Source organism: Balearica regulorum, chromosome 1 (genome assembly GCF_011004875.1).
Source record: "Balearica regulorum gibbericeps isolate bBalReg1 chromosome 1, bBalReg1.pri, whole genome shotgun sequence".
In the NCBI taxonomy this organism is placed as follows: Eukaryota; Metazoa; Chordata; class Aves; order Gruiformes; family Gruidae; genus Balearica; species Balearica regulorum.
In genome coordinates this window covers 26,011,357-26,035,763 of record NC_046184.1, presented here as the reverse complement: position 1 = coordinate 26,035,763, position 24,407 = coordinate 26,011,357, and the positions used below count along the sequence as shown (strand labels likewise).

The 24,407-nt window shown below is 39.4% G+C and overlaps 1 protein-coding gene across 3 annotated transcripts in view; it reads left to right on the top strand.

Moving 5' to 3' along the window:
* CPED1 (cadherin like and PC-esterase domain containing 1) overlaps window positions 1-24,407 on the top strand; it is a 152,357-nt gene that overhangs the window by 69,597 nt on the left and 58,353 nt on the right. For 2 of the 3 annotated variants that reach the window (XR_012833709.1, XM_075743350.1), the window contains exons 11-16: window positions 1,746-1,915; window positions 3,945-4,004; window positions 7,116-7,183; window positions 7,493-7,537; window positions 9,399-9,585; window positions 11,724-11,892. Coding sequence is in view for 2 of the 3 variants with exons in the window: in XM_075743350.1 (XP_075599465.1) it covers window positions 1,746-1,915; window positions 3,945-4,004; window positions 7,116-7,183; window positions 7,493-7,537; window positions 9,399-9,585; window positions 11,724-11,892 (699 nt within the window). In the remaining variant the exon portion in view is untranslated. The remainder of the gene's footprint in view (window positions 1-1,745; window positions 1,916-3,944; window positions 4,005-7,115; window positions 7,184-7,492; window positions 7,538-9,398; window positions 9,586-11,723; window positions 11,893-24,407) is intronic. The other variant, XM_075743360.1, reaches the window with a different exon arrangement.

Genomic DNA, 24,407 nt, shown 5'->3' with positions numbered 1-24,407 from the left:
AATTGGAAAAGTGAAAGTGAGAAAACTCAGGGGTTGAGATAAAAACAGTGTCATAGGGAAAGCAAAAGCTGCACGCACAATCAAAGCAAAACAAGGAAGTCATTCACCACTTCCCGTCAGCAGGCAGGTGTTCAGCCATCTCCAGGAAAGCAGGGCTCCATCACATGTAATGGTTACTTGGGAAGACAAATGCCATCACTTCGAACGTCCCCCTCTTCCTTCTCCCTCCAGCTTTCTATGCTGAGCATGACATCATATGGTATGGAATATCATAGAATCATAGAATCATAGAATGGTTTGGGTTGGAAGGGACCTCAAAGATCATCTAGTTCCAACCCCCCGGCCACAGGCAGGGACACCCTCCACTAGACCACGTTGCCCAAAGCCCCATCCAACCTGGCCTTGAACATTTCCAGGGATGGGGCATCCACAGCTTCTCTGGGCAACCTGTTCCAGTGCCTCACCACCCTCACAGTAAAGAATTTCTTTCTAACATCTAATCTAAATTGACCCTCCTTCAGCTTAAACCCATTACCCCTTGTCCTGTCACTACACTCCCTGATAAACAAACAGTCCCTCACCATCTTTCCTGTAGGCTCCTTCAGGTACTGGTAAGCCACAATTAGGTGTCCCCGGAGTCTTCTCTTCTCCAGGCTGAACAATCCCAACTCTCTCAGCCTGTCCTCACAGTAGAGATGCTCCAGCCCTCTGATCAGCTTCGTGTCCCTCCTCTGGACTCCCTCCAACAGGTCCATGTCTCTGCTGTACTGGGCGCCCCAGAGCTGGATGCAGTACTCCAGGTGGGGTCTCACAAGAGTGGAGTAGAGGGGCAGGATCACCTCTCTTGACCTTGGGAGGTGATCCCTTAGGTCAGTTGGGATCAGCTGTCCCAGCTGTGTCCCCTCCCAACTTCTTGTGCACCCCCAGCCTCCTCGCTGGTGGGGTGGTGTGAGGAGCAGAAAAGGCCTTGGCTCTGTGTCAGCACTGCTCAGCAAGAACGAAAACATCCCTGGGTTATCAACACTGTTTCTAGCACAAACCCAAAACACAGCCCCATACAAGCTACTATGAAGAAAATGAATTCTATCCCAGCAAAAACCAGCACAGCTAAAGCAGAAACAGAGATCAGAAAATAGAATAAAAGGAAAAGGAGGAAAATTATGCAAATGACTAATGAGTTGGTCAGAAAATAGAATTATAATTCAGCAAAGCAGGTGTGAATGGGAGAACTGGAGAGAACATAGCACTCAGATCATGACCAGGGAATACATATAAATGAAAGAGTGGCAAAAAAAGCAGGTGGAATATGTGATATGTCGTCATCTTCACACTTAAAGTGAGTTCATGGAGGAATAAGCATCAGTGTCTGTGAACAGGCATGGCAGTTAATGACAAGTATTGGGGAAATAAAAGATCTGCAACTGGATCTGTTGTTCAGAAAGTCTGCATGATACCAGGATTTCTTCTAGACCTCCTGGATGAGTATCAGGGCTGGAGATTAATGAGGCTTTGAGTTGAATAGATCTGAAAGTTGAATCAGAGGCAAAGGAGTTAGACTTCCATGTCAGTACTAGTAATCCTGCTTTGCAAGTCTGGGCAAGACAGTCATTTTCTACACATGTGGGAACGACCATTAATATAAATCCATCCATATGCTATATACACTGTGTTCTGATCATTTCTCATTTCTTTGTGTTGTACAAGTATCATAACATATAGTTGCTAATCAGTGTCTCTCTTCTCAGCTTTTCCCTTCCACTGCACCCGAGATTCAAACTTTACTGCGCGACCTTTATCACATGGTAGACCCAATGAGGCGGCTTGGTTCAGTCCTGACTGTGCATTGGTTGCTTTCCAGTTTACTTGAACAATTCCAGTTCATGACTAAAGAGGCACATACAAATCTTTCTGAATGGTAAGATAGCTATATGATATATTCAGGAGTAGTTTCTCAAATTATATTAATTGCAGTAGCTCCAGTGAGCACCATAAAACTTAATCCTTCAGTAGATGTAGGTGTACTTAAAGCAGTTGTGATGAAGATCCATCATCCCATCATGGTGCCCTGTCAGCCATTCTGCCATTAGATTTGCAGCTAGCTTTCTACATAGGATGGTTTTGCTCATTAATAGAGAGGGCTCTGGGTTAAAAACTTAATTGAAGCTACAGTAAAATTTTTTCTAAGAAATATGAAGAGAATAAAGTAGGTTGTTTCTGAACAACTGTAAACTCAAAATTAGGAGTGCTTACCGTGGTTAAGACCATCTTTTAATTTATTCACCAAATAAATTCAGCAAAACTGCAAAGAAAATATAAAATTTTAAGTGAAGGTTTTTCCGAAAGGGACTTATAATTTTAAATGGTTCTAAATTTTCTGTCCAATAAGAGACAGGTCTAAGAACACCATACTCTGTGATCCTCGTTCTAACTGTTTTCGAAAAGCTGGAAAAATATTGTAATGACAATTCGTATCCATTGAGCTTCTGGCAGGAGATTTTAACTTTCATAAGGAGGGAGGGAGAAAGGAAGGAAGGAAGGAAGAAAGGGAGGAAGAAAGGGAGGAAAGAAAAGAGGGAGTAAGGAATTAATGAAGGGATGGAGAAAAGTTGTGGTATACTATATGTTTAGTATAAAATTTGTAAAAAATGTGTTTTCTGTGCTCATTCTGTCCTGGCTAATGACATTTCATACATGTATATGCCATACTTCTTTACTGACTACAGGCATATATTATTTTTCAAACAAGGGCTTGGGAACGGAAGCACATTAGAAAATGTGTGTGCTCAATTCCACCGAGTCTCAAGTAAAATGGGCAAATGACATTATTTTGTACATTTTGCTTAGGCAATACCATAGTGATTATATACAGCATCTGTAAGATTTCTTAAGTTTTAATTTTGTTCCTCACTGAATTGAGTGTGGCTTTCAGCAAGTCAATTGTCATCTATGTCTTTGTTTGCTTAGCTATAAAATGAAGCTTATACTTTACCACTGTGCTAGGTAACTGTTTATTAGTGTTTTGAAAATACACAATTCCATGAATGTGCTAAGTATTATTGTTGTTACTGCAGGCCACTCCATGAAAAGTAACTCAAAGATGCAGCTGCTTGCATTCATGTGTAAGCCTTTGCCCTTTTGCCAAAATATTTAGGTTTGCATATCAAAGCATACCAATCTTTAGCAGCTTTCTGTTCTAATCTAAGCTGTGCCACTCACTCACTTTGAGCAAGCCCCTTGGCCCCTTTTTTTTCTTCAAGCTGAACTTTATTGTATGTGTATAACTATGTAGAAGTACCATGACCTTTCTCTAGGGCATAGGCCAATCTGCTTCTTTGCACTGTATTTTTCTGCAATGGCTAAGCTAATAACACCATTCTGTTCATTCACTGCATAAAACCCCATGTGTTTTGACATTGCTAAATCATAATCTTCCACTCCTATAGCTACATGCATATGATGGTGATACATGTGTCAGATATGCATGTAATTATACTTAATTGCAAGGAAGAAAGAGCTTAGTGGAGCTTACTCTCCAAATAACTCAGGTATGCATTTTCTTTGAGCTTCGATTAATCTTTTTTGAGATTCCCAGCTTTGATGAGTTTGTATATCAGAACACTTCTCCTGAATTTCTTCAGTTAAGGCCAGGTTGTTCAATTGATTTATTTAACAGTTCTTATTTCTCTGACTATGCAAAATATTTCCATTTACAAAATTCAGTGATTTGCATACCTGACTGTCCAACCAGACAAGCATGGGAAAAAGAATAACTTCTGACTTAGGTTCTGTGCAGTTAATGCCATTCACTGATCATGAATCCATCCATAGCATGGAGACAGGATTTGAAGAACGTTCCAGGTGTACTTTTCTTAACCCATTTGATCTATAGGATTAATATTGAAACTTTAAATGGTATTAGTGAACTCTCCGAGTTCCTTCCACAGGAGAAGCAAGAAGAACTCTAGAAACGTATCTCAAACTATAATGAAATGGTTACAGCCTAGGTGAGAATGACCATCTTAGATATATTGGTATAACACATGACAAAGTTCTTTGAAAGTGATGGAGTAGTACTACCTAACATGTACACTGAAATAAATTCTCTGCATTGATTGTGCACTGTTTTTCAACTCTGCAGTTTCAACTTGTGATATGACTAAGACATACATCATTATAGTCTTTTAGAATACAGGCTATGAAGTACTGCAGCAAGTATGTTTGGCTGTGTCAGACAGCGGAGTAGCAGGGGGAATCAGATTAGTGAGAAAAGCTAACCCTTTTGCATTTGCATGAGACAAAAGTGTAAGCAGATCAACAAAGTTGCAAATGCTTTTATGAAATCAGCTGATATATTTGGAGAAGTGTTACTAGCTTCCCATATGCAAGTCCTTTTTTATGTCAAAATAGAAGCAGGAGCCCTCAAACTGAATTTGGGTTGAAAATAATTTCTTGGAGTTTAACTTGGTCATACTCATCACCTGGGCAGACTGAGAAACAAACATGATTCGGACTATGAAGCAGAAGAAGAGAACAGCAAGGAAGTCTGGAGTAAGATCACTGATCTGCAATGGGAAGGATGAGAGACAGAAGGAAGGAAGGAAGGAAGGAAGGAAGGAAGGAAGGAAGGAAGGAAGGAAGGAAGGAAGGAAGGAAGGAAGGAAGGAAGGAAGGCAGGCAGGCAGGCAAGACATAGTTGGGATTGAGTGCCAGGAAACCAATCCCACTCTTGAGCATGCAATTTTGTATTTCTCTTTTGATCAGCACAAGATACTTCATTCAGTGAACCAAACGCCCTCATGGAAACTCTGTGACTGAAGCCAACCAAACACTACAAAAACAGAGAGCTCACACTGCCAATTAATCAAACAGAAGAAAAACTGCTACTGATCATGTTTCAGAAAATTACCTGTGGTGGCTCCTCATTTTCAAGAGGCACCTACACAGCACCATTTAAAGAAATATAATTCATAACTCTGCTAAATACTGAAATATGATCTCAACATTGACTTTATGACCTATTAAAAATTGCACCAGAGGCCCCAAAAGTGACCAGATTTTTACCTTTTTATGTTTTAATCTTGCAAAAGATATTACCCATTTCTATACATCCTTCATTGCTTATGTCTCTGATTTCTTAGACCATCATAGCTACATTACTATTGCTGCTGTCAATCTTTTCGCTTGTTCATTTGCTGAATTAGAGGGATTCCTAAAGGACAGGTTCTCTGTCAATAGTTTGTGATGTACACAGTGGGGATCTCTCGAAAGGTACATTCACGAGCATTCATTCACTTAGGGTAATGACATATAGTCATTAGTTTCATTAGAGCTAATTGCAAAGTGTGTATGCAATGCGCACATCTGTGCTTGATAGCTCCTCCGAGATACTAAGTAAATAAGAGGCCGCTCATACAGATGAAGGTCCCTCCTTGAGTAACAGCGTGTGAAGGAAAGGACTCTGCAGAGTCTAGGATCTCAGCCGCTCTCTGCCTGAGGAAGAGCTTCATAACTGCATCATTCCTCAGTCCTGCTGGCTGCAAGGACTTTGGACAAAGGAAAACTTGATGGTGCTGATGATCGAAAAGTCCAGTCTTCAGCAGAGATAAATACAGTAATCTGAGTATCTTGCTGTAGTATCATTTCTAAATACTGCATTCTGATAACCTGCTGTAATTAGAAAGAGTTATTGTATGTCTCAATGTTGTCTGATGATAATCGCCATCTCTTTACAGAATTGACATGTGCAGGTCATGCAGTTTCTCTGGAAGCCGAGTCCTTGCACTGGTGGTGGCTGCCACACTCCTCAGGTGTCCTCTGGCTAAACAAAAGTCTGGCATTTTATAGAGTTTAGACATCTTGTTTTCACCTTACAATAGGGTTTGTGACTGGGCAGTGCAGAAAGGAACAGTGGAGGGAAAAATTGTATTTGACAGGTGTTAGCCATTACCTCCTTGGCAAGCAGAATGAGGGGTGAAAAATGACTTATAACTTGGAAAACAAACTCTCTAATAGTTTGTTAAGTGCCTCCTTTGAAGGAGGTCATGAATGTGCATGAAATTAGGGTGGTGTAAGCTCAAAACTACATGTTCATGCACACACAGACACACACAGATCTGCCAGCTGCTTCTTTCCTTATCTCAGTGACATAATGCAGAAATCTCTCTTTTATTATTGGGACAGTTTACCCTTTACCATGATTGACTTCACTATTGCTTTCAGCAACTCCTGTTGAAACATTAGCGATGACTGATTGCACAGAACAATATTGCCACCTCCCTTCCTTGGCACAGACAGTGACTTTGTGTCTTTCAAAACCCAGGCTGAATGGGCAGCAGTATCTGGGAAGAAGCTGCTGTATGAGCACTTTGAGGGAAAACACTGGGAAGAAAAAAATGTGAAAGCTTCAAGAAATGCTAATGCACCTCTGAAAATGTCTTATCAGCTAGTACATGGATTGGAGAGGAGCCTACTGCCTTTCTTCTTCTAAATGCTATATGAAAGAAAAAATCTGCAGAGTTAGCAATATGGAGACACCACTACTATGTTAATGAATTATTGCAACTGACTTGTCTTTTTTTCACTGAGGATTTATATATATACTCTGTATGTTGATTGTGTGATTTGTTTTGAATTAGCAAACAAATCAAAACACATAGATGTTCCTTTATATAACTTCATGCTAACCTCAGCACAGATAATCACCATGACACAGGCTTAATTTATATTTAAATCTTTTTGAACAAAGTCTAGCTTTAACATCAAATATATATATAAAACCAGCATACAAACAGTTAAGAGATATGATTTGGATTATTTTATTATTGGCTATATCCACTCTTCCCAGCAATTCAGCTATGTTTTGAAATTTATTTCTGGTTTTCTTTTTTTTTTTTTAATGTTATATGCTACTGTTTGTTATGGAATGTGTGTTTTCTGTCATGTTCATTCAGGTAACGTTGCTAATGCTGGGAACGTGAATCCAGAAGGTTCATCTTCCCTTGGAGAATATTAAAATACCATGTGCCATGGGTTACTGTATAGAAATTTTTGAAAAATATTCCATGGATTCTGTTTCTTCCATTCATGTAAAAATATGTCTGCTATTGAATTGACAGGAATTCTTCTCAAGAAAATGCGAGTCTTAGGCAGAATGTTCCTTCTGACTTCAGGAAGAATCATGAAGGTAAGGAATCAGAGTATGATCTTTTACATACGGTATGTCTTTCCTATTTGCACTACTTCTGATAATGTGTATGATTTAGATTACATTGTTTTGCATTCCAGCTGGAAGGTCTTGGCTTACTACATAGAAAAGACTAATTTCTTCCTTATCTGTGTAAGTCGTTCTGCTGAGCCCATGAGCACTGTTCATGATCCTAAAGCAAAGATCTCTGTATTTTTTATAATTAACACAGTGAGGATTTCTTCTCCTATGTGACTGTGAATCAGGCTTAGAGCAAATAATTATTAATTATTTCCGTTTATCTTTCAGCATTGTATTATTCCAGTAAGACTAAAGAAAGACAATGCAGTTATGGTAAGTGAAGGTCTTTCTAGTCCATTAAGAGGGAAGAAGGGAGATTACTTGAACAAATTTATTGGGTTTTACTACATAACCTTTCAGTGAATGGAGTGCCTGTGGGCTATGATGTTAAAAAAAAGATTTTTAAGTAGCAAGAATGTTTATGAATCACTCAATAATTGGGCTATTATGTTAAATAAGCCTCAAGCACAATGTTAAACATTGCTATGCGTGCATATTAATATGAGTATTCCAGCACTCATTGATCCCTTGCAGCTCTTCAATAGACTTTTGCCCCTTATTTCCAAGAACTTCAGCATACATTTGTTCTTGTGGAATAACCTTTAAACTTGTATGGAGTTTAATCAGCCTTGTATGAGGCCAGTCTTCAGTTCAATGATGGCATTTTAAAGAGGTGCTTAAGAGATGAAGAGTTTTTCTAAATTATCTGCTTGTAGGAATATTTAAAGTATATTTAAAGATTTGTAAAGATTTAAAGTATATTTGTCTTTGGTGGGAGCAATGCTTTCTGCTGCCTTCCTCATTGACACATTGTCTGAGGGGTCACTTTATAAACGTGAAACAATTGCTCTGTGACAGAAAGGCGTTTCTACCCATTAAGCCTCATTTCCCCCCTGTTACTGAACTCCAAGTGCCTCCAGGAACTCCTCTGCATCAGTCAGAGGCTGGTGGACTGGCATCACCATTCTGTTTTTATCCAATGTTATTTTGAAAATAACTCAATTAATTTTATTTTGAAAATTCCCCCTCATTTTTAAGCTAATAGTGAGATAACTTGAAGTGCACACAGGATCTGGAGAACTGTTTATACTCACCTGTAGGATTTTTTTAAATGGCTTCAGTGTGTCAAGTTACTAGCCTCTATTCCCCTACAAATCTAGTCCAAATTCTGCTCTTCCACTGGAATAACCTCCTTTACATTTTAATCTATGCAAGAGAGTGCTGATATTGCCCTGTTTTGTTTCTCAAGGCAGATAATTCGAGGTGGAAAAGGCCCACATAGAACTGCTTGCATCCTTTATGACCTTTTTAAGCCATGTTTTAAGCCACAAGATTTTTTGGATATTATAGTAAAAGAGTTTCTTGGCTGGTGTATTTTCTGAAGTTCCCAGTTTTAAACACATACTATGTGGAAAGCAAATTTTGAATGTGTAATTATACTGTAAATCTGAATCCAATCTGGTTGGATTAAAATATTTGTCATAAGTGGGTTGCCAGCAAATAATTATTCTCATGAGTCATTTGGCAAACACTACAAAATAAAGGATACATTTGAGCAAATAGGATTTGATTGTGGAGATTTCATACACAGGGAAAGAGCTGGAATTTGTTGATTTAGGAATTTTAATAAATCATTCTTCCAGCTGTACTGCAAATGACCCCATGGGTCTAGATATCTCCATGTGACTTGTTCTTATGAACAGTAAGACTATGTCTAACTTATTTTGATTTTTATTGGCAATTACACATGTACATAAACCCTGTACACGGGCTGGTACCTAAGTAGGTTATGAATTTTGGCCTAACTCTTCTTTAAGTTTCAGTTAACCAACTGGAGACAGGATCTCCCAGACCTAATCCTTGCATTTTCAAAGGCTTACTCAGACTTTGAGTTTTGTGACTCTGACTAGAGTCATTGGGCACTGAATGATTAAAATCCCTCCAGGGTCTGAAAATTTCTCTCAAGTGCCAATGCAAACTCCATTAAGAACTTACAGGAGGATTGTCAGTCTCAGAGTGACCAGGCATTAAAAAATCTTGCCACTGTACGTGTTATCAATCTGCCAGAAGTTGCATGTTACTTGAAAATGTTCATACATTTCACAGTTTTTTCTTTGATGCCTTCTTGGAACAGATAAAGATACCCTATCTCATATCAGGCAGATCTTCACCAGTCCACAGCTGGACTTGAATCCTCAGTTTAACCCAAAGATCAAGGAATACTATGCAGAAGTCCCATTCGACATGGTGACAGTGAAGATAGGAGCAGAACCCTCTAACTGTCAATGCCAAGTACACCTTGACGAGAAGAAAGGACCAAGGTATGAGCAACAAAATATCACTGTAAAAACTAAAAGTATTCTTAACTTTGGAAATATGTCAGAATATTACAAAATTGGTTTGTGTTTCCAAAAGCAGAGAATGCCTATAGATTAGTCACAAGAAAGGCAGGGGTAGTTCAACACTCAGAAATTTGCATTTATTTGTCAATGTCCCAGAGGCAATGGTGATATGTTGTCAAGCCATAATTAACTCTAGCTTTACAGACTGTGTGGTTGCTAGCATCTCCCCCGGCTTCTCCGGTCACTCACAGCATCAAAGCTGGGTGGGAACAGACCATCATTACACTGCACACAGCAGGGCAGCAATGAATTTGAGCTTTCGTATCCAGGCCTTGATTCTGCACTGTGACCTAAGCTGCTGTCCCACTGGGCTTTGTCCCTCAGCCAGCAGTCTGCTGATGTTGGTCAGAGCAGGGCAGTTGGGACCAAGAGAAGAAATAAATTCGTAGAATCATAGAATGGTTTGGGTTGGAAGGGACCTCAAAGATCATCTAGTTCCAACCCCCCTGCTGCGGGCAGGGACACCATCCACTAGACCAGGTTGCCCAAAGCGCCATCCAACCTGGTCTTAAACACTTCCAGGGAGGGGGCATCCACAACCTCTCTGGGCAACCTGTTCCAGTGCCTCACCACCCTCACAGTAAAGAATTTCTTTCTAACATCTCATCTAAATTGACCCTCCTTCAGCTTAAACCCACTACCCCTCATCCTGTCACTACACTCCCTGATAAACAGTCTCTCACCACCTCCTGTAGGCCCCTTCAGGTACTGGTAAGCTGCAAAGTTCAAGTTTACTCATTCAGAATGATCCATTTTCATCAGAATTATATTATAAGGGATTGTCATCAGCAAGAGCCCCAGCTTATCTGATCTTTTAGAGAAGTATAAGCCTGGAGGATAGGGGAGAGAGCAAAGTCATCAGTAAACATCAGGTCTGAGCACTGACCCACAATCATCCATGATGTTTAATTGCTACTATGATCCCCGGCACAGTTTTTGCTTTCCCAACCAGCTCTTTCACGGACAGCAGCATGTGCCAGGGATTGTTCCCAATACTCATTTTGGGCATGGCCTGGTTTAGGATGTTGGGAGGGACAAAACCTGTTTATTTACCTGGGTCAGGTACCTCAGAACCAAGAGCTGACCTATTTACTTAGTAGCCATCAGTAACTTGATAAAAGATTTCCTTGCTGACCACTGGACATTTCAAAGGGAGGGCAGGGACAACGATTCGGTTGGGAGGAAGCATCCTTAACCATTACAGAACTAGCTTTGCTCCATGGCATGATGTGCCTATGCAACCCACAATCTTTTGACTGACTATGAAGCAGATACTTTGACCTAGAACGCCTGCTAATAACCAGAGAGTCTGTACGGTTGTTACTCATCTAATGCCTAGTATGCTTCCTGTATTTTCAATAAGAAATTAGTCTTGATTTATTATTTCAAAAGAATCCCCCATAAAGTTCTTCTACCCAACTTTTTAGTGTTTTCATGTTAATTGTCTTGGCAGTCAACACAGATATGTGTGAAAAACTTAAGAGATTTCTTCCTTGTAAAAGGAAAACAGAATAACAATATGTCCTTTACACTGAAAAGTAAAAGCCCTGGATTTGCAGGTTCTGTGTCTTTTGGCATTTCTCATTTCCCTGCCAAGGGAAGGAGAGCACAGTCCAGTTTTGCTCTTGTCTGTCACTGAGCAGTTTGTCTGGGACTCCATCACATTTGGCTAGTGGACAATTTCAACAGCTAGCTGACACCTTTGGTCTTGTTTGTCTCCCTATGGACTTCACCACGAACTTGGACCTGCCAGAAGTTATTGTCCCGAGTGGCTTCATTCACAGGTTTCATGTCAGAATTGTTGCCACTGCCACTGAAGCTGTTTTCACTAAGTTTCACTGTCAGTATTTTGTCTTCCTGAAAGAACTGTAAATTGTTTTTATGAATCTTATTTTACATGTATTTTTTATTTAAAATTGTATGTATTTTGTAAGAGAAAGAAAATGTTAGAAATAGAAGCCTCAAGGAGCAAGTAAAATTTAGCTGCCATAGGCAAAGCAGTGTAAATCTTCATTTCTTTAGTGTTTATTCCACTTCTTTCCCATTTTACCTTGCAGCATTGCTAACTACCCACTTGGCCTTGGATTGAACAAAGTCATTGTTCTCGTAACAGATGATTCACAACCCAAACCTCAAGTTGTGAGCAGCTACAAAATCACAATTTTTAGAGAGGACCGCCCTAGCCTGCCTTTGTTTGATGACTATATGATGTGTGGGTTTGTGCAGGTATTGTCTCTATTTTCTTTTGCTATACAAATTAATAGTGAATTTCACTGTTTTCTGTTCATTCAGTGGTATAAATTAGGGTACATGGGCCAAAGCTGGGGTAGAGTCAGTTTTGGTGAGATTAGAAGCTGAGTTCTAAATGCTATAATTGTATGAAATACAGCATTTACACAACTTTTTGGGTAGAAAAAGTAAGAAAGACCTGCATAAGTACCTGTTACAGTTACCATGCATTTGAGAAGTCCAGGCTAAGTAATCCTTACTTTGGTCAGCCAAAATCTTACCCATCAGAGAGCTGTTTGCTTGTGAGAAACAGTCCCTCAGTACCATGCAGTGAGCAGACTGCAGTTTTTGTAACTATCTATCTATGACATTGGAACCATGGAAATTCTTTTACCAGGAAAGATATTTATTATGATAGTGTGTTTATCGCTGTTCAAGAGAAATGCTGCTAGATAATTTATGAATGAAAAATGTTTATTCTAGAAGACAAACAAACACAATGGAAAAAAATCACTGATGCTTCCAAAGGAAGGGATGATTATCACTCAGATCACATTTAGCAGAATGTAAGTCTGGGGATGCAAATAAATTACTCCCAACAAATAACAATCCTTGAGAAGCAGTGGGTGTCTTGAATGAAAAAAAGGTGATGATCTGTCCTATAGGGCTTAGGAGGGGATTGTAGGGGGAAAGGGGCCCTCCGGCTGAATTAAACTCAAAATTGGAAGTAAGATAATGAAAAAAAAGCAACAGTGAAGTTTTCAGTTAGTGAAACTATGATGATAAAGATACTTTTCCTAAGATAGAAAACTTGCAATGCAGGCTGGAGCACAGCTATTTGGATCCTGAAGTTTGAGGACTGAAAGTTGGTATTTGATATGGTGGGCAAAGATAAGCCAGTCAATTCAAAGAGGGAAGTGACATGGTAAATCGTAAGCAAGGGCAGTGCTTTTGCCTGTGGGATTTTAGACAGGTTCAAAGGTTTGGTGGGTTCGTTCTAAATAATACAGCCTCCAGGAGGAATGGTTTCACTGCAATTAATTCTGCAACCAGGAAGCAGGATTTTCAAAACCATAGAGTTGAAATTGTCATCCATGTCCATGTCAAGTGTCTAATCCTGTCTTATTTATCTTCTTTATGAAGATCTTCATATATTGATATATCCTTTCCATAAAACTTATTTCCCTTCTCTGATTCCTTTCTACATACTTGGGAGACCAGGGTGGGAGAAGGCAGAGCATTTTACATGATGGGACAGATCAAGAGGGATTTTTTTTTTATTGTGGAGAAATAAACACTGGGGCTTACAACAGGAGCCAAAGAGATTATAAATGTTGATAGCAAATTGCATGTTGACAATAATTATCTCAATCTGCAAATCAGAACTGTCAGAGAAAATGTATGTAGTAGTCATAGCCTACTGACTGCTCATCTGAATACCTGATTATGGTGCTGTCTGGCACTCTACCTATTTGCTGTCTCTTCTCTTACACTTATCTTACAAGCTCGAAAGGTCAAGGACCATCTTCTGGCTCTTTGTCCTGGCTCAGCACTAGATCTGCTAGTTGCTACAGTAATACAAACAAGAATAAAAACATGTAAGACCTAAGATTTTAGTTCAGGTATACAGCAATTAGCCTGACACCTTAGGTGTGAATTAGTATGAAAAGGAGAGCAGCAGTAGGTTGAGCTGGTGTTATACTACTAGGAAAACACACTGACTGGGAAGATGTGAGGAAAGCTTCTCTTGTCACCCAATTTAGGGCATGTATCTGGATGTAGGAACAGGAATTCAACCTCATACACATCCTCCCACACTAGAGTTCACACTGTTGTTAATGTTTTATGATAGCATTTATGAGACTGAATATGAATCTTTGAAGCACTGTGAAGGCAAAGAGATCTAGAATGATAAAAATGAAATGTGTTTTAGAAGTTTATTTTGATTGAGCTCAGTTTTCTGCTCATCTGTGAAAAACTGCTCTCTAATTAATATAATTGTTCAGAGCTAGGGAGGACTTCAGGAGTTTTGAGTAAAAATGAGATGAAAAGCATTCTTGTGGTATCTAATGAGGGCTGTGAAGATACAGTATGAGATTCTAAACCAACATTTTTTTTAGATATGTTAAAGGCAAACTTATCAGAGAGTGCATTTCAAAAACAAAGGCAGGCTGGAGCTGGAGATAGAAATGGCATTCTAAAACACTCAAAAGCCTGCATTTTTTTCCCCTTTTCCCTATTTGCTACAAGATAATTTATCAACTTTTGCTTAGAGTGATGGTTTTTATCAATACAAAACTCAGGTCTTAAATAGCATTATTACATTCTGCTTTTCATACCAGAGAACATTATGTGCTCTTGAAGGGTGGGTTAATACAGCCTGATCAATGGCACAAATGCTTGTTCTCTTAGTAACAAGACACCTGTTTTAGGAGCAAAAGGATAAACACAGTGTGAACTGATGGAGTCTCCTTTGGACACTTGACTAGGCACAACTGGGATCATGCATGGGGAGAGAAAGGTCACGGACAGTAGCGTGGTCTTTCTCACAGAAGGCTTCAGTTAAAATTCTAATCCAGTGACTTTTTTTCCTGACTTTCTTTTATGTTTAATCCCATTAGGATATTCAGGTTTCACTGCAAGATGATACTATAAGGACGGTTACAATAAAAAGACAGAGCGCGGGATGTCATTTCCAGTCTCCTAACAATTCTCATGCAGTTGAATAATCCTGGATTAATTTCAAGGCTATTGAGTTAAAAAGTGTATGGTTCCAAGCCTTGCAGCCCCTAAAAGGGGAAAAATATTGTCCTCTCTACTTTTTGATAGCAGCTATAATATCCTCATTAAAACCAAATTAGTAGGGGGTAAACAGTGGCATCACCACAGCACCTACAGCAGCTTTGGTTGCCCTTCATTGTGTGTTCTGCATTCTGACAGTATTGCTTGAACTGCAGATGGAGAGGTTATTGGTTTGTGCTTTAACTTAATTTTGTGTAATTATTGACAATATTCAAAGTAGGTGTCCTTGAGAGAACTGGTGCCATTTCATTATCACCTGTGAAGCTGTGGTACCAAGATAGGCAGAATGCAAAGCAAGCAGCAAAGATCAATGAGCTCGTAAGACAGGGGTATCAGCATTACCCTCACGTGAAAGATCCCAGACTACGTACACACTGTCATAAAGCACAGAATATTTTATTCATTCCTGCAGTGCCCATTACCTTTAAAATGCAAAGAGATTTATCCATGTCTCACTTAAAATGTGTGGATGCTATCTCTTTATTGTTAACCTTTGCCTCATTGCAGTCATAGAAAGTAACTGGTAACTGAAACTTAGGGAACCTTGTTTGACACCGTGAACTTTTGTACCTATAGTGTCCTGCAGCCACATGTGGGTTTTGTGGGTCTTTTTAATTTATTTTTTTTTATTTTAGTAATACAGTTATTTATTCAGTTTTGCATTGTGAGTAATGGATAGCTAATATTATATTTTATAGCCATAGTGTGTATGTGTTTGTCTGTGCATTTGCACAAAACATGAAAAAGTACTTTCCAGAATCAGTACAGTGCAGCAGGCTGATGCTCTGGCTGTCCTACAGCTTTCTGTCTGAAGAGAACAGACTTACAGAAGAACAGCTTTAAAAACTTCCCTGATTTTTATAAAGACCTTATTTTTAAGTACTATTATCTCTTATATTTTTATAAACCCTTTCATCATATTCATTTGCTAGAGTCCAGATAGCATAAGAAGTCCAACAGAGCCAATGATGAGATACTGGTATAGCGTTGCTGACTGTGTAACATCAAATGGCTGCAATGCAGCTGGCAACAAGATGCCAGCAACAAGATGTTGATTTCTCTTCCTGTCAGCTAAAATTCCATTGATGAAAAAGCAATTAAGACCTAGGCCTAATAAAATAGCTATATTTAACCTTACTGTAATCTTTGACGTGTAGAGATGAGAAAACCCTTTACAAAGGAAGAAGCCTTTAAAAAAAAAATCAAAGTAATTTCTTTTTTTTTTTTTTGTTATGAAAGGTATGAGAATACTTATATTTTTTTTCAGCTCAAGTTATAAATTTCCCAAGGAAAATGAAATAGTTTTACTTCATTTTAAACTGCGTGCTGTTACAATTACAATGCCTTTCACACCAGATAGTACACATAAAAACTGTCAATTATCGAAACATGAATTAGTCTTTGCCTAGTGCTTTCATGTAAAGATTTCAAAGAACCTTGTAAATATTAAATAAGGTCCATAAAGTAAATTTAAAAAAGCTTAGGAGAGAAACAAAGAACTTGCCCTATAGTAGAACAGGCTTGAAGCATACTAGTCTCTCTTCTGTATTTCCCATTAGCTGCATTAGGTTTGGTGTGACCCCCATTACAATCCACCCACCTCTTCAGTCCTGAGAACATTGCGGGTGCCATGTGCATACTCTTAGGTTTCTCAGTGCTCGTTGTAGCAGCAGCTAACCTTCCTGGCAGTTCTGGGTTTGAGTGCCTTGCTTGAAAACACACAGAAAGTGCATCTCTGGCACTGAATATACAGCCTAATTATATCAGCAACCAGATTCTATCTTATCTGCAAAGTTAACTTCCCTTTCAGAGAATAAAAGAATATCCATTGCAGGAGCAATTGTGCATTGCATTCTTTAACCTTCTCAGATCTAAAGCTAGTGAGAATTTTTTCATTGGTTTTGAATTTTTCAGAAAACAACAAAAATGCCCCAAACTTAAAAAAAGACTTTGAGTCCTTATTTTTTTTTCTTTTTCTGTTATTTTAAAGCTTTCTGATTATGGAAAAAATGTAAAGAAAAACATATGCTTTCTTCAAAAGAAGATGTTGTGATTCAGAGAGAGTTATTTGATTAAAAGAGATTAAAATTCAAAATTTATATTGGCATAACTGTTAAGTTAGAGATTTTAGCTATTGTGCAGTCCAGAGTGCTCTGTTTTCAGGGAGGGAGTGGCTGGGACAAGCAAGAAGCCCACTCATTATTAGATCTGAAATAACTCAAGCTTATATTTTAAATTTTCTTTAGAAACACTGGTGAGAGCATAGTATGACAGTAATTTTTTCCAGGAGCAATGCCAACTTAAGCATCCCTCTCCCTGCCTGCAGCTACTCATGAACCAGATGGGAGAACTTTTTTTTTTTTTAATGGACTAGTTTCTAGGATAAGGTTCCCAATCTTTCTGTGTTAACACAAGGGAAGGGGTAGGTGCAGGGGCAGGAATGAGCAGCTGAGCACGTAAGAGTGGAGGTGGGTGCTTAAAGCAGCTTTTGCTTCCTTCATGAAAGAAATTCACATAAAGATTGGGTTTAAAGCACTTGCGAGTGAATAGTTATAGCTGTACAGAGAAAACCTGAGACCTGTTTTTCAGCAAGCAGGAGCTTCATGTCCAGAAATTGTAGAAGTGGTTTACAGGTGAAAACACACAAAACACTAGAAGTAATTTTGCATTGCTATTAATCTGTTAAATAAAACATAAAATATTTTGGGGGTTGTGTGCCTGCAACCCACTCACCAGGAAAGACAATGCAGCGTTCACATAACCTTGAGGAGCAAATATGTGGAAACTGAATACATTGTTAAATTGGAGGCATTTCAGATGAAAGCCACAAAATGTTTAGGGAGCTAGTAGAGAGACTGCCATAAAAATAAAGGTGAGGGCTTATATCTTCAACTGCTGTACATCAACATGGTTCAATTAATTTCAGGGGAGCAATTCCGAATTACACTGATGGAGTACCTGTCCTGACAGAAACATATGGCTAAATTCTCTTCCGTTATATATGCCAGGTAATGTTAGTGAGCGGATCCACTTGCATAAAACTGCCGAAATTGTTAGAAATTTTCCTAAATACTCATGGTCAAACTGGAGCTCAGGAAATCCTAAAAACTATTTGAAGGGATTTAAAAGTATTTAAAGATCAAGAGATGTAAAATCACCATTCACTGTAAGCGTAAAATGAACAAGCACCTAAATCTAATAACACAATTTGATGCTTCTAAAAAGTATATTTATGAAGGTATAAAAGTTAGAGATGTCAATAATAAATAGATTGAGCTAATTTGTAAGTAGAGGGTTAATTTCTGTGTGTATCTCAGAACAAAATGGTTTGTTTAGTCAGCATATTCTGGCTTTGTCAACATCTCTGCCATTGGGGAGAGAACATTTGCCACGTTTTCTTAATTATAAGAAAACTTTTGTGATGATTTAAAGCATTGCTTTGTAGATGAGTCAGAGGAACAATTAACCGTTATGATGGATCTTCGCTACATTTATGCTGTTCTGTGCTGAACTCCTTTTGGATCTCAGCAGAGATGTAGCTGTTAGGTTGGTGTCTCGATCAGTGGCCAGTATCTGCTGCTTTAAGGAAAGGTCTCAAAAGCTCAACAGAGCATAGATCTGCCCTTTGGGACAATTAATGCAACACTCTGGGTTTTCTCTAGAAATCAAACACAGTTCCTTCACCTACACAGTTGACTTCATACATAGCGTGTACTATTGCCTGGTAATCATGAGTTCTCATAATCACTGTTCACTGTCAGATATCTGTGGGACTCTGAACAGGCCGTAGAGAGAAAATGGGCACAACTAGGGCATAAGCTGTGAAGAAACAGCAAAAGAAGGAGTTTGGCTGAGCTTCTACTTAGGCATCTCTTTCTCTAAGCATGGAATTAAAGTGTGCTTTACAGTTTCATCCTGTATCTCCAGTAGGCTGTGCCTGACTAGAACCATCATCATACTCTCCAGCATTTTGGAGGTGCCATGCTGCAGAGCCCAGACTTTGAAGCTCAACTCCACCTTGGGTTCAGCTGCCTGGAGAAAAGCATATAGTCTTCCAGTTTACTGCATTTTGCTTACACTCCTAATTTTATATTAGTTGTGCTTAGTCTTCTCTGTATAGCTAAGTTTCCTGTTTAACATGTGATGCGAGATTAATACCAGATACCCTCCAGGAAACATCTCCAGAAGTATCAGGCAGAGACTGAAGACAGCGGATATTTCCATGCAGCAGCTACATTTGTCATTATTACAATGCATTGTACACGGGAAATGGTGTGTTACACAGATCACTGACGGATAACTTGGCACCACTGCTTTGAGACAATGCATGTGAATGCTGATTCATTGATTCAACAGTTTTAAGCCAATAATGACAGAGATGACACCAATGAACTCATTTTGTTTCTGATCATTAGCCAGAGGAGACATATTAGGTTGCTATAATAATTAGCCCCTGAAGAGATAAAATTTTTTAAGCAGCTTTCAGCCTTCATTTTTCCTCTGCTCCCTTTGGGCAGCACTCTTGCAGTTAAGAAGTTCATAAATCAGGAATGATATCATTCTTCACCACCGCTGAATTTATTGATACCAGATAGTGTTGTTTGTAGCACCTCCTATCTCTAGCAATGGAAAATTTAGTATATCCTCCCCTTCCTTTCCCTCTTCTCTATGTTTGCAGGTTAGCACAGTCTTACTAGGAACATCCCACCATCCTAGACACTCAGGTGACTGCTGACTTGAAGGGTTATTTTGCTATTATGCTGCCATAGAAAATTGTCATTAGTATATCATTATGTGAGGAACAAAACCATAAAAAAGAAGCATCAACACCCTAACAGAGCAATTCCATTCTTTTGTGTGTTCAAGCTGTTCTCCCCCTTCATACAATTACTTATGTCATCCCATGGGCGTGCATGACCCATTAAAGATATAGAAGATGGAGATGAAGATCTGCGTGGGAATTAGCTAAGCAGAAACTCACAATTGCATAACTAAAAATGTTAGGGAGTCAAATTATGACCCATACGATTGCAACTGGTGAACAAGATCCCACCCTGGTGGGGTGTATGGTTGGACGTTTCAGCCTGACAGATGCCTTGCAATACCTGCTCCCTAGGGTGCTGCAGGATGGGGAGATGCTGAGACAGATACAGGGCTATGGATGCAGATTCTGCACATACAGTGCTATCTCTGACCCCATCGAGGACTACTAGTACAGACTGGACTAGACCCAGGTTTTTCTGATTCCTTGCCTTTAACCATAGGATTGAAACGCCTTTTTAAATAATAGCAGTGAACCATTGTGGGTGGCTGTGAAAGGAGACAGACAACAGTAAACACTGGGTAGTCAATTTGGCTCCTGGGAGAACACTGTTTTCTGGAAAAGCTTCTCAGAAAAGCTGTTTTTATATAGTTCTTGTTAGCTATGGGGTTTTTGTTTGTGTTATCAGGCAATCATCCCACATATTTAGAATAGATTTTCACTTATGCTTCTTTTTTGCTCTTATTTTGGATTATTTCTATATAATACAGGCCCTGTAACACCACTGGAATCAATTACATTTTGCTAGAGAACTGGTAGCAGTAACTCTGCAGAAGACTCCACATAGCACTGACTTTTTTTGTGCTTATTCTTGTTTCCTCTCCCTGCTCTCCACAGTAACTCCTCCATGCATTTCTGCATTGTGGCCCGGCTTGGCCAGGAGATGGTTAGAGCCCTTGAGGGAAAAGAGGGAGCCATGAATCACCTCAGCCTGAGGCCATCCTAGAGGCTGGGTGCCTGGGGGATCCTGACTAACCACAGAAAGGTTTGTTCTTCTGGATGCCCCTGCCTACAAGAGGGCACTGCTGGAGCCAGGCTCTGGGCAGAGGCAGCTCCCAGCCCTGAGACAGGTGCTCTTGAGATGTACCCTGTGTGCCGTACTAATAATTATCAGCTGGCTCTGGGTACCCTCCTCCCCGGTGTTGGGGAACACTGAATCACCTTGTGAAGGCACCTGAGATCTCTGGAGAGAAGCAGATCATTCACTCAGGGACTCTCAGTGACTGATTAGCAGCTGATGTTTTTCCTTGATTCCACAGGAAACCTATCTTAGGCCATCTCAATCAACCTGGTGGGCCAAGTTCTTGCTTTTCAGGCTTTGCATTGCCTACAATTGATGCTTACAATTTTTCTATGCTTCCATTTCTAACTGTGCAATACCAGGATATAAGCATTAACACCCCAGTAAAGTGTAAAGTCTTACAAGGATGAGCCATGTAAGCGTGAGAACTGCAAAGTATGACTTAAGCAGTTCTCCTTTACGAGCTCCAGGAAGTGCAAGGACACGTTTATAAGTACAATAATAGAATGGGGTGGGGAGGAAGAAAAGGTCATCCAAAGTTTCTGAAGCCTCACTGAAATATTTAGCTTATGTTTTGGGTAAATAGCTGTGTCAGTGTTTGCATTCTGTCAACATACCTGATTCATGGAGAGAAAGTTCATTAATCAGAAATAACTTGCACTGTGTGACAGCACACAAAATGTCACAAACATGATCAGACTGCCAGTTTAGAAGTTGCAGACAAATCAGTACATGCATATGGGCAAAGTATTTACAAAATGTATGTTGCGTGTGCATCTAGTTCTGGGGTTTTTTTTTATAAACGATCATTGCAGTTTGTACTGGAGCAAAAGGTATGGTTATAAGGTTAAACTTCAGTAGCTTTGTGTGACACACCAGGGCTCTGTGGTGCCTCAGCTACATTATTTTGTGAATGGTGGCGTCTGTTAAATTAATGACATGACAGTAGATTGCTGTGGAGCTACTTGTAGTGGCTGTGAGCAAGCTGGTGCGAGTACAGGGAGCAAACAAGGTGCCACTGCCGCATGGCACGCAGGCCAGCCCAGCTCCATGTCAATGTGGTGTCATGATTTCTGAGCTTATTCTGTCTGCAAGACTTTCTGTCATGCGCATAGACATATCATCAGGGGTGTGTGGTAAAACTGTTTAGGGCCAAGTTTGGGGCACACAAAAGTTGCACATTGCTTAGTGCACAGTTGTGCAAGTACACCTCAGCTCTTCCAGTTCTGAGATTCTCCAAGCAGACTGTCATTTGGATTTAGTAACAGCTTCTGTACCCATTTTTGTGATGTCTATAATAGTAAAAGAAGAGAAAAATATCCTTACTCCAAGCCCTTTGAACAGGGAAAAGACTCCCATTGACTTCAATGTAATTTGGATCTAACTAGACTTATTTTGTTAGCATGTGGGGTCAAAAAATTGAGTCTGCAGAAGAGAAAGTATGCCTACCATTGCATCTCCAGAAATAATAACTGTGCTTTGATCATCTCAGCTTTTGATGCTAGTGGAAATTATTGGTGACATTTTGCCATTAGAAAGCTGTAATGTGAAGCAGGGGGTATAGGTTGTGACGAAGATGATATAAGGGGAGGACTAATGAGTCATAGTAATGACTCCATAACTCTTCTTAGTAATTTGTCCGGTCTTTTAATGATAACTTATAATTCTGATTTGGTAAAATAAAAGCAAAAAGGGCAGTTCTGCAAGTCAGCCATATGGTACAGTAGAACAATAGAGATTGAAGTGATTTATTGCTGCACTGCGTAAAGGCTATCACCTCTTCCAGCTATATGCTCACAATGCATAATTGAAATTCAGATTGTTTTCCCTGTGGATTATGTTGGTAAAGAGGATGTGACATGACTGAAATCCTGCTGTGGGTTTGACCATTTTTATTCTCATTGAAAGAGCCAAGGGTGCTGTGGCACCAAGAGTGAGTAACTTAGGCTGCCACACGAAAGCCGGGAAATGGGATAATCCCATGTCTTAGTGAATACTTGAAACAAAACAGACCTGAAGGTTTTGTCAAAATATGGGGCAGTCCTTGCATTCTGGGCCTGTCCCAGAGAAAGTGGAAAATTTGGTCACCCTTGTTTAGAAGCTTGAGAAATGGTGTGCTTTGTGGACTGAAAAATTATAGAAGTATTTAGCCTAATTCATGTCTTTAACATCAGTCAGAAGTAGTTGTACTTAGGTCACAGAGCCATAGATGTTTCATAGTTTCATCAAGTCAAAATCCAACTTCCTTTCTCAAAGGTCAAAAAGCAAATAAGGAAATCGGTGTTCTTGATTATTTTACTTTGTTCTTCGGTAGTTTCTTCTTGCACAATGTTCTTAATTGAGATCCAAAACAGAAAGTTGGTTAACTACTTAGCTGGTTAGTTTCTTTTCTGTCTAGATTTATAAATATATATTATATATAAATATAACAGTTTTTACTGTTTTAAAGGGTGCTGGTATTTGCCTATATTGCACCTAAGACAGTGAAAGCTTATTGCATGGATATTCATAGTTTAATTGGCCTGGTTTTCCTCTTGATAAAGAGCAGTGAAATGAATCAGTGAGAGGTATTTACTATGCAAGATGAGCCTAACAGCAGAAGGACAAGGTCCTGCCAAAGTCGGGAAGCCAGTCTTCACTACTCTTGTTCCTTTTGGAATCAAGGTAGATACAAAACACAACCACCAATATAAGAAAAAAGGAGACTCATATTTGGTGCAATTCACTTTGTAAGTATCATCACTGAGAAAATGGAGTTCACAGTACATATCCATTGCTATTTCTGTAGCTGTAAAATTGTCTGTATCCTAAAGAGAACTGTTATTCTCTTTACCTATCCTTCTACAGTTTGTGTTTCAAAGCTGAAATCCAAGCTATTCACAATTGACAGTTCAATTACTGTATGCTTTTCAGTTCACCTCATACACCGCTCTCAAATTCATCAGAAAATGTGAAATAGCCTGTTGAATTTTCCCCTTGATGATAGCACAATAGATCTGAAAGAAGAGCCTTCAGCATGAGGCTTCCTAAGTGTTAACAGATCATGAAAATTGGCAACAACTGTTGTGCCGAGTATCATAATCTGCAAGAGGAAGGCCAGCAATTCCACAGTGATGAGAGGAGAGTGCTTGGTGTTTGAGCTCTGGTCACATTTGCCTTTCAAGTCATTTGGGCCTCCGTAACACACTTTGTGGGAGAAGAAAGCTAATGCAGCTGCCTTTGCTAATCAGTCAGTATGACCCAGCCCCTCGGGGAGGCAGGCAAAGGCAGATACATACTGAGACACACAATCCTTGCTGATTAACGGTGAAAGCTGGTAAAGTTACTCTCTAAGCCTGTCTGGCCCATCAGCTCCAGAAATGTAATTTAGATGATTATCTACATGCCCATTAAACCTTGTGACCCATCGCTAGTCTGTTTGAAGTTTGCCTGCTTAAACTTGCTAATAGGAAGAATAGAAGGATTGACTCAGAGGTCATGAAATAAGAGAGCAGCAAAGAAGATGACAAAAGAGCAGAGGAAAACTTCCTACTGCATGTATTTGGTAAGGAGAAAGAACTACCGTACCACAATCATCTCCACAGATACTGCTACTTTATGGACCAAGTGAGCCAACTGGAATTCAGGCCATTTAATACATTTTTGTGTGCTTTCAACCTATTTTGTTTAGCTGCACAAATAAAATGTGCTACCTGTGTGATAAATGTTGTCAAGTTAGGTGTTTACAGAACATAACACAACATATTGTAAAAGAGCATGGAATGACGGATATATGATAGGTGTTTCTGATTTTGCTCAGGGTTACAGGGTGTAGATATAAACAAGGAAGCACTCAATTTAAATCAGTCACATCAGAGTAGTTGCAAT